General features: G+C 40.9%; 1 protein-coding gene across 1 annotated transcript; it reads right to left on the bottom strand.

The window, feature by feature from the left end:
• Positions 1-3,423: 3,423 nt before the first annotated feature.
• On the bottom strand, positions 3,424-4,760 carry LOC102700452 (protein GLUTAMINE DUMPER 2-like). The gene has a single exon (XM_040526898.1). It carries the CDS (start codon positions 4,652-4,654, stop codon positions 4,142-4,144), a length of 513 nt encoding a protein of 170 aa, XP_040382832.1. The 5' UTR covers positions 4,655-4,760; the 3' UTR covers positions 3,424-4,141.
• Between the last annotated feature and the right edge of the window lie 9,362 nt (positions 4,761-14,122).

The following is a 14,122-nucleotide window of genomic DNA, read 5'->3' as shown; positions in this document are numbered from 1 at the left end:
ACCGTTGCATTATCACAAGAGTTTCCCACAGAGCAAAACGAGAGATAAAAAAGATAACGAGTTCTCTACAAGATAAAGAAATAGAGTAATTTTACGGTTCTTGAGTAGGTATACTAAAATTTCAGTGTAAAATTTAATACCTCATAGGTATACTGAAATTTTGGTACCTCATGATACCTTTTCAAGAACTGTAAAATTGCTCGAAGAAATAACACCAAATTTCAGCTTGCACTGATCCATGCTACTATACTATATATACCACAATCCACATGATTTCACCACAACAAATGGTCATCCACAGTCCACGGCTTGCATCAATAGCCAAACATTACCCTCTGAAAAAAATAAAAGATGCTCACAATTCAAGCACCATTATTTACATCCAAAAGGAGGCTTTTCCGGCCGGTCGAAGTTCATGAGCATGCAGCTATCAACGAAAGCGGCCTTCACTTCACCTCCGGTGCAAGAGGCGACGAGAGATGACTTCACAGAGGAGCAGAAATTGATCCACGACTCGTTCTTTTGAAGTGGATCAATCATGCACCACGATCGATTTAATTGCATCTCTCGTCGTCGTCCCCGGCCGCGTCGTCCCTGCTCCCGGCCAGAAATCGCCAGCCACTAGGCGTACGTCGCCTTAGATCGATCTCCAAATTTTCAAGCGTCGAAAAAGCTCTGGCCAAGCCGGCGGCGAGATGTCGTCGTCCCCCCCTCGCTGCGGCACCTGACGAGCACCGTAAAATGACACGGAGAGGCACTGCATGCGTCGAGCATATCTTGGTAGGTAAAACTTCAGGAAGCGAACCCAACCAACACTAATTAGTTCAGGTAATCAGGTTCGTCTTAACTCCCTAGGAATTTGTATGAGAGAAGCTAAATTAACAACATAAGTGCAATTAGTACCCTATCCGGTGTATTCTACTACTACCTCCGTTTCATAATGTAAGATGTTCTAGCTTATCCTAAATTCATATATATATCAATAAATCTAGACATATATATAAACAATATATATTGGTTAATAAATGAATCTAAGCAGCTAAAACGTCTTACATTATGAAACGGAGGGAGTAGTATTATACTACCAGTAGAAATAATCTCAGTCATTAATTAAAAAATGTATTTTTGTATTCTATTAATTAATTGATTAATAGTATTTTGTAACTTTGTTTTTTTGCTATAAAGATCATAATAAAAAGGACAATAGACCCATTCAAATTTCAACTACACCTAATATTGTTGGTAGTATAATTTAATTATAGATATCCGATAAAAATAGATCAACGGTGTAAATTAAATACTATTTTCAATAGTACAATAAATTGTACTGGAGACGGACCCGCGCAATTATAATATAGTATGCTATGAAAACTGCTACGTCGGATTTATGGTGAGATAGTTGAAAGAAGACCAAGAGAGTACAAGGTTGGCAAATGGCTATTCCGTCGTATTTTGTATATGACAATTCTCTAGATGAGTATGACAACACAGGATTCTCTAACTACTTTTTAGCTAATAACTTGATGTCATACTCGTCTAGATAACTGTGTGTTGTAGGATGGTATTGTACAATAATATGATATTTTCTTCTCAAAATATAGATCTATTTTTTTTCTAGGAGATTAAGAAATGGAGTAAGGAATAGTTGTAATTGGTTGAGACGAAAAGGTAGATAAAAGTTGAATGGGAGATGTTTATGATTGATTGAGATGGAAAGGTTGGTGGTGAGGTAGTTGTATTATGAGACATTTAAATTATATAATTGCTATATTTTTCATATCAAGAAAATATTTGTTAGTAAAGACTATAAATAATGCTCCATCCGCCCGAAAAACCAATCACCTTTTTAGTTCAAATTATCGATAGTATATAAGGATGGAAATAGAGCGGACAATTTCCGTGCACATTGGAGAAAAACGAATAGGATAAAATTCAGAACAGACTCCAATAATCTGGATCTGGATATGAATATAAATATAAATATTTGTTCCTAAATACAAATACAAATATAAATATGGTATGCTGTTTTCAGCAAATGCGGATATGAATATGTTTATCAGGTACTTTCTTCTTCTTAACTATGATTCTCTAACCAACTTTCGTAAGTTTTAATGGCACTTTAGTGTTCAACACCAGTAAATGATATTACTATTATTTAAAGTTAGAATGGCTATCCAAATTAGTCATGTATTTATATCAAATTAGCTTATTATACGTGGACTTTTTTTGTCTCTAAAAGCAATTTGAGATAGAGAAAGACTACGGTACGGAATACCGTTCAAGCAACGGAATAGTTTAATGATTTAAATATTTATGGTCTGTTGAGTGCTGCAGTGTGAGAGGAGATGTGGCTGAGGCGGGGAATCATGATTAATTTTAATCATCCCGTTAGACGGAATTCCGTTCCCTAGTTTTTCCGTTTGAGATATTGTCATGTTTCAAGAAATATTTGTGTCCGTGTCATATCCTATCTGACTCTTATTTGTATTCAGAATAATTCGTATTTATTTTTTATCTGTTTAAGAATATTAATATGAATACGGTTCGAACAGTATCCGTCCATGTCCACTCCGATTTCATTCCTACGTGTAGACAACTATATTATTGAATTTGCTAAATAAATCAGCTATTGTTTCAGGTAGAAATGCAGAATCAGACTTCCATCGTGCGTGTCCATTAGCACCAATGACCTGCAAAGCCTTATTGGAATTAATTATGGAATATTGCCACTATCAGAGAGATGATTCTTAATTAACTTGATGAGGTATTAACGTTTCTAGACACGTACTAAAACTGCCGTCCCATCTCAGTCGTTAGTGCCTTTTGCATCATACCCAACTCTAGAGGGTTTCTAATTTTTAATTTACAGCTATGCAGTCTTGGGCGACTCATTTTTAATTGTTCAATAAAATGCGTGATCAAAGCACAACTGGACAGTCGCTAACACAATCTTTCTTGTGGTGTCCTGTTGCTATAGTGAGCTAGTGGCTGGCTGACTGGTGCATGGGACACTCCACTATTATAGCTGACATAAACTCGTTCCTAATCCGAAGGGGATGAAGATGAAATAAAGCTTGAAATATAAAATGGGCAAGATATGTGTACATGACCAAGCAACTGAAAATGTAATGTGAAAAATTCACTGAAATTTCTGATAGATTTGATTCTTTTTCCTACACGAATTCACCATCTTAGATATCTTTTCCTCATTTTTTGGTTTGGAGGAGCATAATACGCGGTGATATATATCGACATCATATCATGCTGTAAATCACACATCATCTTCAAGAATCTGTTCATTATACTCTGTCTGCCAAATTTCAGCTGACTGGATATTCTGAAAACAACAGAGCCACCCGGAAACACCAACTCATCAGGCCCTCCCCAAATAAGAGAATATTTATCCTGTTCATGGTTGCTGCTGATCATACATATTCGCAATCATGAAGGGCTATGCCCATCGACGCACCGCGGCGTCTCCTACCTGAAAGGCTCAAGCAAATAATTCTCATCCACTTTGCCCTCGATTTACTCATACACATTCAGTGTGTGTGTGTGCGCCCTACCTGATTCCTCCACACACACACACACACACATGCATATAGCCCACTTGTCCAAATGGCCACTACGCAAAAGAGAAGACGACGAAGAGGAAGCAAAAATATTCCCATTTCCATTCGCTCGGAGCAAAAACAAACAGAAAGGAAATAGAGAGGAACCAGCTTTTCCTCAAGAAACAAAAGGCTTAGCAAAGCTGCCCTTGTCATTGTAGCAAAAAGAAACGAAAAAAGTTACATGTGTTGCTCTACAAAACTATGATCTTGGTTGGTGTTGTTCTGATGGCAATGGTCATCATTCATGATCATCTGCTCTCTGCTCCGTTTGACATTGCAAGAATTACAGATAACCCCACAAAATTGGACATTTTTGATGAGGAGGTGGTTATCCAATCCTGTACTGTTCTGTTTGGCGGCATCAAAGAACTACACTTTTTTTCTTCGAGGGAACCAAAACAAAATTGCTGTGCGTTCTGTGCTCCGCCAACAATCGCGAGCAACGTACTCTGAATCTCTGATCATCTCACCGATGCATCAAAATAGACCTAAAATCTAAGCAAAAAAAAGAAAAATGGAAGCAAAACTCACACCTCTGGGATGTGGTGCTCATCTCTGTCTCTCTGGCTCTCACTGTGCTCACCATTCTCGGTATCTTTGAGGCTACCCATGGCGACCTCCTGCACCTTCTTCTTCTCGTCGTCCTCTCCGTTGTTGCTCCTGTCGCCGAAGGAGGAGGCTCTGCTCGACATGGGTGTGGCCAGGTACGTCGGCTTCACGTCCCCGGCCATGATCACCAGTATCTTCTCCTCCCATATCGGCGGCGGCAGCTCCGAGGCCGCGGGCTTCGCGCCGTCGGCGGACGCACCGTCGTCGTCGCCGCGGCCGGCGCCGCCCTCCAGGTAGCCGGACAGCTTCCAGTACGAGCAGGCGAGGATGAGGAGCGCGAACGCTATGAGCCCGAGCATGGCGGCCAGGCCGCCGAAGAGGTACGGCACCGGGGAGTGCCACGCGGAATGCGCCGCGCCGGCCGCGGCCACGGGGGCCACCACGGCCGCCTTGGCCGCCGCCGTCTCGTTGAACCCTGCTCCTGGCCTCATTGCTTCTTCTGCTCTTGGACGTTTGCTATAGCTAATCTGAGCTGGTTCTTGTGCTGTTCTTGAGAGGCTTCTTTTCTTTGCTCGGTGCAATGGTGTGAGAGCGCAGTGCAACCGGGTTGGGGGCTTATTTATAAGGAGAAAGGTGAGAGAGAGAGAGAGAGAGAGAGAGAGAGAGAGAATTTGTCACTGCTTGTATGGATTTGCTATAAAGAAAAAAAAAGCATAATGTAAATTATTTAATTAACTAGTAATTGTGAGGTCACTCACTCACCCAGAGCGTACTGTCTACGGTTTTAGTGCTGGAAAATTGCAAAATGGGGCTCCCCAAGGTTCATTATTTGCATTTTTGGGGGCATTATGTGGGTGCTGGTATGGTACAAGGGGGTGTCCATGTGCAATTGTAAAATAAACCTATTGTGTGCTCTATGTTGCTCCTTTTGGCACACTTTTTTGGCTCCTTTTTGGCTCTCTCAAATATTATGGGAATATTGTAGCATTTGAGTACTGTTGGGGCCATGGGGAAATGTGCTTATCCACAAGAATGGTGGTGTCATTAGCGTTGTTGAGTCGCTGCAAGGTAAGCGGCGAGTGTGCATGGCAATGAGTTATATATCCCACTGAGAAAAGCATTGAGCACCACCCCTAAAATAATAGAAACCTAGTGTTATCGGTTTCTGCCTTGAGCACATAGTTTTGAGCTATTTGCTAAGCACAGTGCATGCTTTAGCAAGAAATAAAAGCATGGGCATCAAATTGCTGCATCAAAATGTCTCGTGCTTTTGCAAAAATATTATATACATCTGGATGATACATCACACACACAGACTACTCGCACACGTTTAAATATTATCAAAGATATAAACAAAATAGCCTCTAATAAAAGTACAAACCTATACATAAGGACCTTTTTTTTACCATTTTTAAAAGGTACATTAAGATAGGTAAAAAGAAATTAGTACAAAATTCTAGGACATCAAGTTACTAAATTTTTATACTGAAAAATATGATACCTAATATATACCGGCACTGTTTAGGTTACATTTGACAGAAAATCATTCAATTAAGAATGTGTTCTTCAAGCAAGCTTATTCTAAACTACAAACGGTGTGTTTTTTATGAAATATTTTTATATAGAGATTTATCATTTTATTTTTATAAAATATATTTATAATTTTTATAGTAAATTCCATCTTTTATATTATTAAAATAGTTATCACAAAAATCAGAAAATCTTTCGAGAAGGAACACAAACTAAATATCTCAGCGCTAGCCACTGCTACACTAGGTGCACGGCTCAGCGCACACATATATACGGATGAGATGAGCAAGAACGCACCTGGCCGGCCGTCGGCCGTCGACCTAACGTTAACACATATCCTAGGCAGGCAGGCATCAGTGCATCACCACCTGACCTGATCCGATCATCTGCCTGCCAACAACAAAGACAAAGTCACGCCGAGCGAGCGAGCGATTGAGGCGGCAAAGAATCTGCCGGACGCGACGGATTAGACCCCGCCCAGATGGCCCCGGTCGCGCGACGTACGTCGTGCCGTGCGTGCGTGCGCGCGCGCGCCGGGGGGGATCGATCGATGGATGGATGATGGCGAACCATGCCCACTGCACCGCACGCGGCCGCACAGGCGCGCGCGGTGCGTTCCGTTCGTCGGAGCCATCAACGCCTCATGCTGATAGCACACCGGGCAGTGGCCAGTGGGCACTCGACGATCGATAGATATTCGCGCGGCCGGCCGCCCGCGGCGCGGGGAATCTGATCTTCCACGCGATGCGCGCGACGACGCACGTACGTCCATCCGACGCGACGCCGTGCCGGCCACTCGATCGAACCGCGCCCGCCCGCGCACGTACAGGCGCGCGCGACGAACGACGTCACGGCTGGCTAGCCCGCCCGCCCACCAGGTGACTCGCGCGCGCGCCCGCGTGCGTACTGGCCATGGCTGGCTGGCTGGCTGGCTGGCCGGCCGGCCGGCGTACGGGCCCACGTACCCAATCGTCGGCGAGGGGATAGCTAGCGCGGGCGGTGGCTGGTCGAGCGCGCACTAGCTGCTGTCTCGTGCGCCGTCGAGGCATATGCGGCACGGCATATGCCGCCCGCGCCGCGCGCGCGCATATGCATGGTGAGATTTGGGCATGCATGTTAGCCCCCTTCGCGTTGGTTTGTCCCGTTCCTCGTCTCACCGGCTGACTTCAGCTGGCAAAAAGTAAAGGCCTTGTCTGGATTGTTGGGTTGATGTTGTATAATCCACAAGTTCATTTCTTGTTGAAATTGAAGCTATGCTAATTTTAAGGGAAAAACTATAAGGTCAGTCTTAATACATGTTTCATGGTGTCATGTATATTAAATATAGTGTCACGTCAGTAAAATTGCTGACTTCGTAGAATCACTAAATAAGAGAGTTTTATGGGATGAGAGAGAAGTTTAATCCCTATGAAACTCATCTGGCTCGGTTACATAGTTTACAGTCTTAATAACTATGTCATAAAATTATGTGTTGAGACTAGCCTAAGACGGACTGTTTCATGGCTTGGAACGGGATACAGTTTGTTCGCATTGAAACATTAACTATGCACATCACCCAAGACCCTATATGCTAAATGGTTTAACCTCTCTACAATTAATGATGTTTATTATTATTAGGCTGAAACTATCACGCTATTCATGGTGCATCTTAGACTGATTTTGATTAGGCAAGCGGCCGCTATGACCATATGGTTATGTTTCAGCTTTTATTTTTATTTTTCCTTTATAAGTCAAATCAGAAATGCTAGAATACCGGTTCACCGTGCGTGCTATTGAGGATGGGATAATATTTTAGTAGTAGTAACATCTCAATTCATCAGCTAGGTTGATTTTTTTTTCATTCTTTTATTATTTTTTTCAATTTATTTTTATTAGAATTAAGATATTTTAATATATCATTTCTATTTTAGAGTATTATTCTCATACTGATGAGCATTGTCGATATCATCTTGGTACCGATCGTTACCAATAATATATCAATTGATACCATTCTAGTATCAGCCGACACTAATCGAGTATTGTCGATACCATCTTGGTATCAAATTTGATAGCATCAAGGTATCATATTTATACATATCGTATCTTTGCAATCCCTTAATTCTAATCCCCATATGAATATTAAGGGGGACTGGTATAGGCTTTAGGTGACTAAAATCATGAGAAATTTCAATCAAGTTTAAAGTTTGGATTGAGAGAGGCAGTGGCATCAAACTCTTCTTCTCCTTCACCCATACAATAGATTAGGTTTCAAGGTGTAAGGGTGATTGAGGGAGGAGAAGGGCTTATAGGATGGCCGAGAAAGCAGTGGATTGTGGACAATGGTGGCTGGCACTGAATCCGTGGGATTGCGAGGCTGGGGGTGACGAGCAAGACATATAGTGGGAGCTTAACTACAATACTCTCTACTGATATATTCTACTACCAGTATTACCATCAATATAAGAATCTTGATCATCGATTTAAAGTTTTACTAGTAGTAGAAACATATTTTACTGCCAATAGTTGTTATGGTAGTATAAATAGGTCCAATCCATTGGATTAGAAAAAAAATAAACAGTACATATTAGTTGTACTATCAATAGAGGACATTATAGAACACCTAGTTGGATTTAGGGTGGTTTTGAGGCAGGGTAGGGTGGTGGCAGGGAGCTATCATAGATCCAGAAGACCAATGGACGGAAACATGTCACTGCTAGTCAACTTAGAGTATCTCCAATGAAATAACTACTTGACTCTACGAGTCAAAATTTAGCAACTTTGGCAAAAATTCTGCCTTCAACAGACTTGTCATCCGGTTTGCCAAGCCAATTGAAAATTGCTAAAATATTTTCCTCAGTTACCAAAGTTAGCAAGTCTGCCAAGCTAGCCAAATAGTGGGTCCAACCAAAATTTCACCCACACACCCATGATCCCCCTCCCCTCCTCCCTCTCTCCGAACAACATCGACACCACGACCGGCAATGGGGCATCCATCTCCTGCGCCAGCATTGTCATCCCTCCTCATCGTCATTTTGGTTCCCTGACCCCTCCCTGCATAGGGTCGTCACGGTAGTGCATCTAAGTATGGGCAAGCCTCCATCTCCCATAGATGTCTTTGTGCTTCTACCTCCCTGCTCCATTGCCATCCTTCCTAGATCCATCGTTGTCGTCGTTTTTCATCCCCACCCCCTTTAGCTCCTCTATGTGCCTATGTTGCTCAATGAAGGGGAGAAAGGAAGAAGGAAGGAGCAGAGGCTGATATATTAGTCCCACTGTAATTTTGGAGAGGCCAGTAGAGAGATGGTTGGAGTGAGCACCTACTATGGTTGGCCAAATTAGTCAGAGAGTTGACTATATGGGCATTTGAAGAGTTTAATTTAAGGTTGGCCGTTAAAGATGCTCTTAGAGGATAGAAATAGGAGAGGTCTGAAGAGGATGGGGAGTGGGTAGACAGATCGGATAGGCCCCATTAGTAGTATCAGAGGTGACGTTACCGAAGCATGGGAGGGTAATTGATATGGCATGATCCCCATCTAAAGCATGTCATGGATGTGCGAGAAGATAAGGTTACTTTGTTCAAATCTTGATGTAATGACAGTGCAAAAGTGACTAAAATTTATGGTTGTTTCCATGCAGTTAAATTAGATGACACAAAAATATTAATTATATGTTTCCTATGTTCCAAATAGTGTATACAACTATTGCTTCCTACTACCAAAATACAAATACCTAGTATGAAATTTATATTTCCAAACCGGACCTTGAAAAAAAAGGAAAAGAAAAGATAATGACGTACGGTGACCTCAACTTCCCTTTTTCTCTTGATAAAACCTCGATCGAACATGCCATGGAGAGTTTTGCGTGCAGCAACGTCTAAGAAGAACTTATTTAAGTCCCCCACCATTAACTATGATAGTTACATGGACCACCACCCAACTAAACATGCATAACCCTATCCAAAGGGATAATCAATCTCATAACTTAACAGCAATGTGACAATGTCCAGCACTTAAAACAAAGTGTGTGATGTGCCACATACCTGCAGTGGTAAGTACGCGCAAACAAACCCAATTAAGTTAATTAGTTGAGTTACATTCACCGGCCTCATGTATGTGTTTATGTGTGTGCCCCTCAGCAGCAGCAGCAAAAATGATTGTCAACCTTTGCTGTCGTTGTGTGATAGGAGGAACAAAATATTTGAGGGGGGGGGGGGGGCACACATGCATCAATTCATCATGCACCGCAGCTGAAATCCATGGAGAGGAGTGTTCCTTCTAGAGACCATGGACTATACATGACATGAACAGTGAAAAGTGACCATGGAAAAAGGGGACAAAATAGTGGGGGTTGATCCATTTCAGCACCATGACCATCATTGATTGATCCGATCCATATACATAGGATTCAGATCATATATAGTACTCCTTACTAATATATAAGCTCTTTATGTTATTGGATCTATATATATATATCAGTGCTATACGTTCCGTTAAGATTTTATCCCTATATATAGAGATATTAATTACTAATTAGAAAGGGGTTGAGTAAGTTGATATATAGCTCCTGGTGTTCTCTAGGCCCTTCCAAGTCTCAAAGGTCTACAACTTAGTCAAAAGGTAACTTGAGTGTCTTGAGGTTTTGGGTCAGGGCATGCATGCAGACATGCTGCAGTATCTGGATAGGGTTGTGTTGAGGAATCTAATTGGAATCTCAAGAAAATCCCCACGTTGACGTTGTTACTCATGTAAAAAAAAAGTCCCACATTTTTAATGACGGATCAGCTTGTTGGTGTTAAACAATGGCACAATTTACAGATGAGTTTATAAAGATTAGTAATAATTTAATGGTAGGGCAACATGCTAGCTGAAATGGTGCATGACTCGACAATGTCAATGATCCGATGGTTTCGCTAAGTGTAAGGCCAATTTTAATGGGAGTTTCATAAATAATAAATAAGATGTCATGTAGACATTTTTGATGATGTGATATAGTATTAATGAAGAGAGATAAAATGAGTTTCATGGAAATGAAACCTTCTATGCACTGTTACCTAGACAATTTGTGTCTTGCATGTAACCTAGGAAACAAATAATAAATGAAACTATCCACTGAGAGAGGGATGTTTTATCCTAGTTTCAAACATTTTAGATGACATGTCACTTTAGGTAATCGTGTCCATGAAACTTACATTAAGGATGTCTAACTAATCAACTTCTGATGTCAGGTGTCACTTTTCTGCACTGACAAGGAGCAAATACTCTCATTAATTACTTACGTATGAATTCACTATACGTGCAAATTAAGACTCTCTAGTTGATTAAAAAAATTAACATATTTAAGCTAGCTAACACTAAGTATAGTGGTTGCACCTAACTTACATATCTCAGGAGAAAACCTATATAATACTCTTGCTTACTACTACTTCGTTATGAATTGTTGATTAATTAGAGAGCTAATTAATCAAGACTTGGATTGGACGTAGAAGTACGTGGAATCCACAGTTGATTGGTGCGTTCGAGTCACGCATTATAATACTTAGCTTGTACAGCATACCGTATTGATAAACTAAAAGTGGATTAAAAAAAACCTGCATTATTTGCTTGCCATGCATGAAGTTGTATAGTAGTTTCTATGATATACCCATTTCTTCATAATCTAACAACTGACTTAATTCCTCAATTGAAAAAAATAGCCAAACAACTGACTTAATTCCTCAATTAAACTCATACTGGTTTTAGCCAGCCCAATGCTGACATAACAAAGTGGGCACATTTGGTAAAGTTTGATCTAAATTTGTAGCGTACTTAAATTATAGAACTTAGCATCATTTCAGTGATTCAGTATTTCAGTTGATGCACCTACACTCCTACAGTTTTTGCTTCCTTTATTAAGAGAGCATTGACAATTTGAGCCCTAACATATGCACATATGTTGTATGTCGCCCACTCATGGATCAAGGTGAAAAAGTTAAAAGAAATAGGAATAAAGCAAAACAATAATTCTGCTTTCAGAAAAAAAAAACAAAAACAAAACAAGAAAAGAGAAAGAATTCGGATTACTACTCAATCTAGGGCCCTCCACTTTGTGCCCTGTCTGCCAACTCCCCTACGTGATGATGCACCCACAGAGACATGGGGCCCAGCTCCAATTTCCAAGCGTCTGGGCCCCACCGGCCGTCGTCACACTCCACCGTACAAAAGCATTTTTTGCAGCCAAATGCGCCGCGTATGTGCAAGTAAACTTCCTTGACATTGACACAAGGCAGAACCTCATCGTACCCACAGATTGCACACAAGTAGTTTCCCGGCCATTTTTCCCAAGTTCATGACGCTTTGGGGTGGGGGACAAATGTTGAGTTATGAATGATTGATCTCACATTAAAAAAAAGAACATTTGACATAAAAAAGTATACATCTGACATCTTTTCGCTTCTACTTATGTTTGTAAGCCAAAACTTAAATTTTAAGCCTTAAATTTGGGGTGGTTTTAGGGTTTTTTTCAACGTAGTTTATTTTTCAGTCTTGACTTTTAGATTGCTAAAAATATATTTATAAAAATTTTATACATAAATTATTTTTGGTTGCAAATATATTATTTGACTTTTTTTCATCCCAAACAATCACCCACATTGATAAAATCTTGCACATAACTAACCTTCAAGGTCGCTTCATAATTTGTGCAATTGAGATTCTACTTCAACTCTTGATAAATTTGATGAACTCTAGTGACCGACATTAGGCACCCCTGACCCTGACCGGATAGAGTTTTGGGGATCAAAGTTAGGGTAGAAGAGTGGCGGGTAAAGGGGAAAGATGGGGAGTTTTCTAGGCCTGGAGGAGTGGTTGTGGATGGTGGAGGACCAACGGTGGATAGATGAATAGTGAACACGGGCGGGACGAGGCCCTGGCGGCGATGTCAGAGGCATAAGGATGGACAAGGATAGTGTGCCTATATTGAATGCGAGGGCAAGAAAAACCGTTGTTGTAGGGAAGCCGCTAGGGACGAGGAAGATGGCGGGACATGGGCACCTCATCATCGCTAGCTTGAGGAGAAAGAGAGATGGGAAGCAGGGGGTGGCCAATGTGGTGGGCCATTGAGGCTAGGGTTAGTGCATGGACACATGAAGCGACGGCGGTGATGGTATTGATGCTTGATCGCTTGCATGTGTCGGGGAGAAGAGGTTTCTCACATGTATCGAGGAGACGAAGGGGGAGATTAGATAAGAACAAGTGATTATGGTATCACGAATCTCAAAGCAATCTGGACCATCTAAAACTGGATTGAGTTAAAAGAGTTTTGTATCAAATGTAGTATAGGCCGTGCTAAATTTGTTGCTATTCTATAATTCGGTAATACTTTTAAAATAATTTGAAGTAGAAAGACAAAGTTATAATTCGGTTATGTTGTTGATTCCATTTATCAAAATATGGTGTATTTAGTTTTATGCAAAAAATGCAATCAAAAATTTGACTGTTATTGGAAATATTTTTAGATGTTGACAAAAATCTTGACTTCGTATAAGGTTTCTTTTCTATGAATGTTTATATATTACTTCCTCCATTCTACACAGTAAGAATTTCTAGATTTTTTTTTCTAAATTCGTATGGATGCTAATGAATCTAGATGCATATATGAACCATATACATACATTGTTAAATGGATGGATATAAGCAAGATAAAAAATAAAGTATACTACCTGTCTATAGCAGGTTTCTTAGCTGTTTTCTGGTGAAAAATTGCCTATTAGTGTCTATGGACAATTGAACATATATTCTGAACTATCAGAGTGGGTATTTTTAGGACATATTTATTATAGTTAATAAGAACAAGTTTAATATCCAGCCGATCACGCTTCATACCAGAAATGACGAGGCCCTTTGACGCTATTACCAGCTAAAATATATAGCTTGTCCGATTGTTAGTCACTACTAGGTGTGTAGCGCTGCTGTGAGCATAGCTCATCCTGCTTGGAATCCATCTCGCTAATGATACCCCAAAGGTTGGCGATATCACATGATTTGGCTCTCGCTTTTGCCTGCATCAAAGATTTGGCCATCATGAGCTCGCAGAAGCTATATCCCAAGAGGCGCCAAAGCTAGCTGGTTTGCAAGCGGCTAGCAAATATTGGATAAGCTAAAGCAGAGCCTGAATAAATATGACTTTGCATAGCTGATAGCTCCATTATTGTTTCTCTTTTTTTTTCACTTTTCTAGTGGTAATGGGTTAGCATCTTAAGCCAGCAATCAGTCACTGTCAAAATGGTGTCATCTCAGCTGAGGAGCAAACTAATTACATGGCAGAGATGAGTGGGAACTACAGGTACATGCATAATGTCATCCTTGTTGGACAGCCCCAAGAATTGGCAACCTGTCAAGGGCCCGGCATGCCTATATAAGAGAGGAAGGCAACGAGCACGGCAAAGGAATTTTCTTCATGGATAGGTAAAAGAA

This window comes from Oryza brachyantha, chromosome 8, assembly GCF_000231095.2.
Source record: "Oryza brachyantha chromosome 8, ObraRS2, whole genome shotgun sequence".
Classification (NCBI taxonomy): domain Eukaryota; kingdom Viridiplantae; phylum Streptophyta; class Magnoliopsida; order Poales; family Poaceae; genus Oryza; species Oryza brachyantha.
The sequence above is the reverse complement of the archived record's forward strand: the minus strand, read 5'-3'. Positions and strand labels throughout refer to the sequence as shown.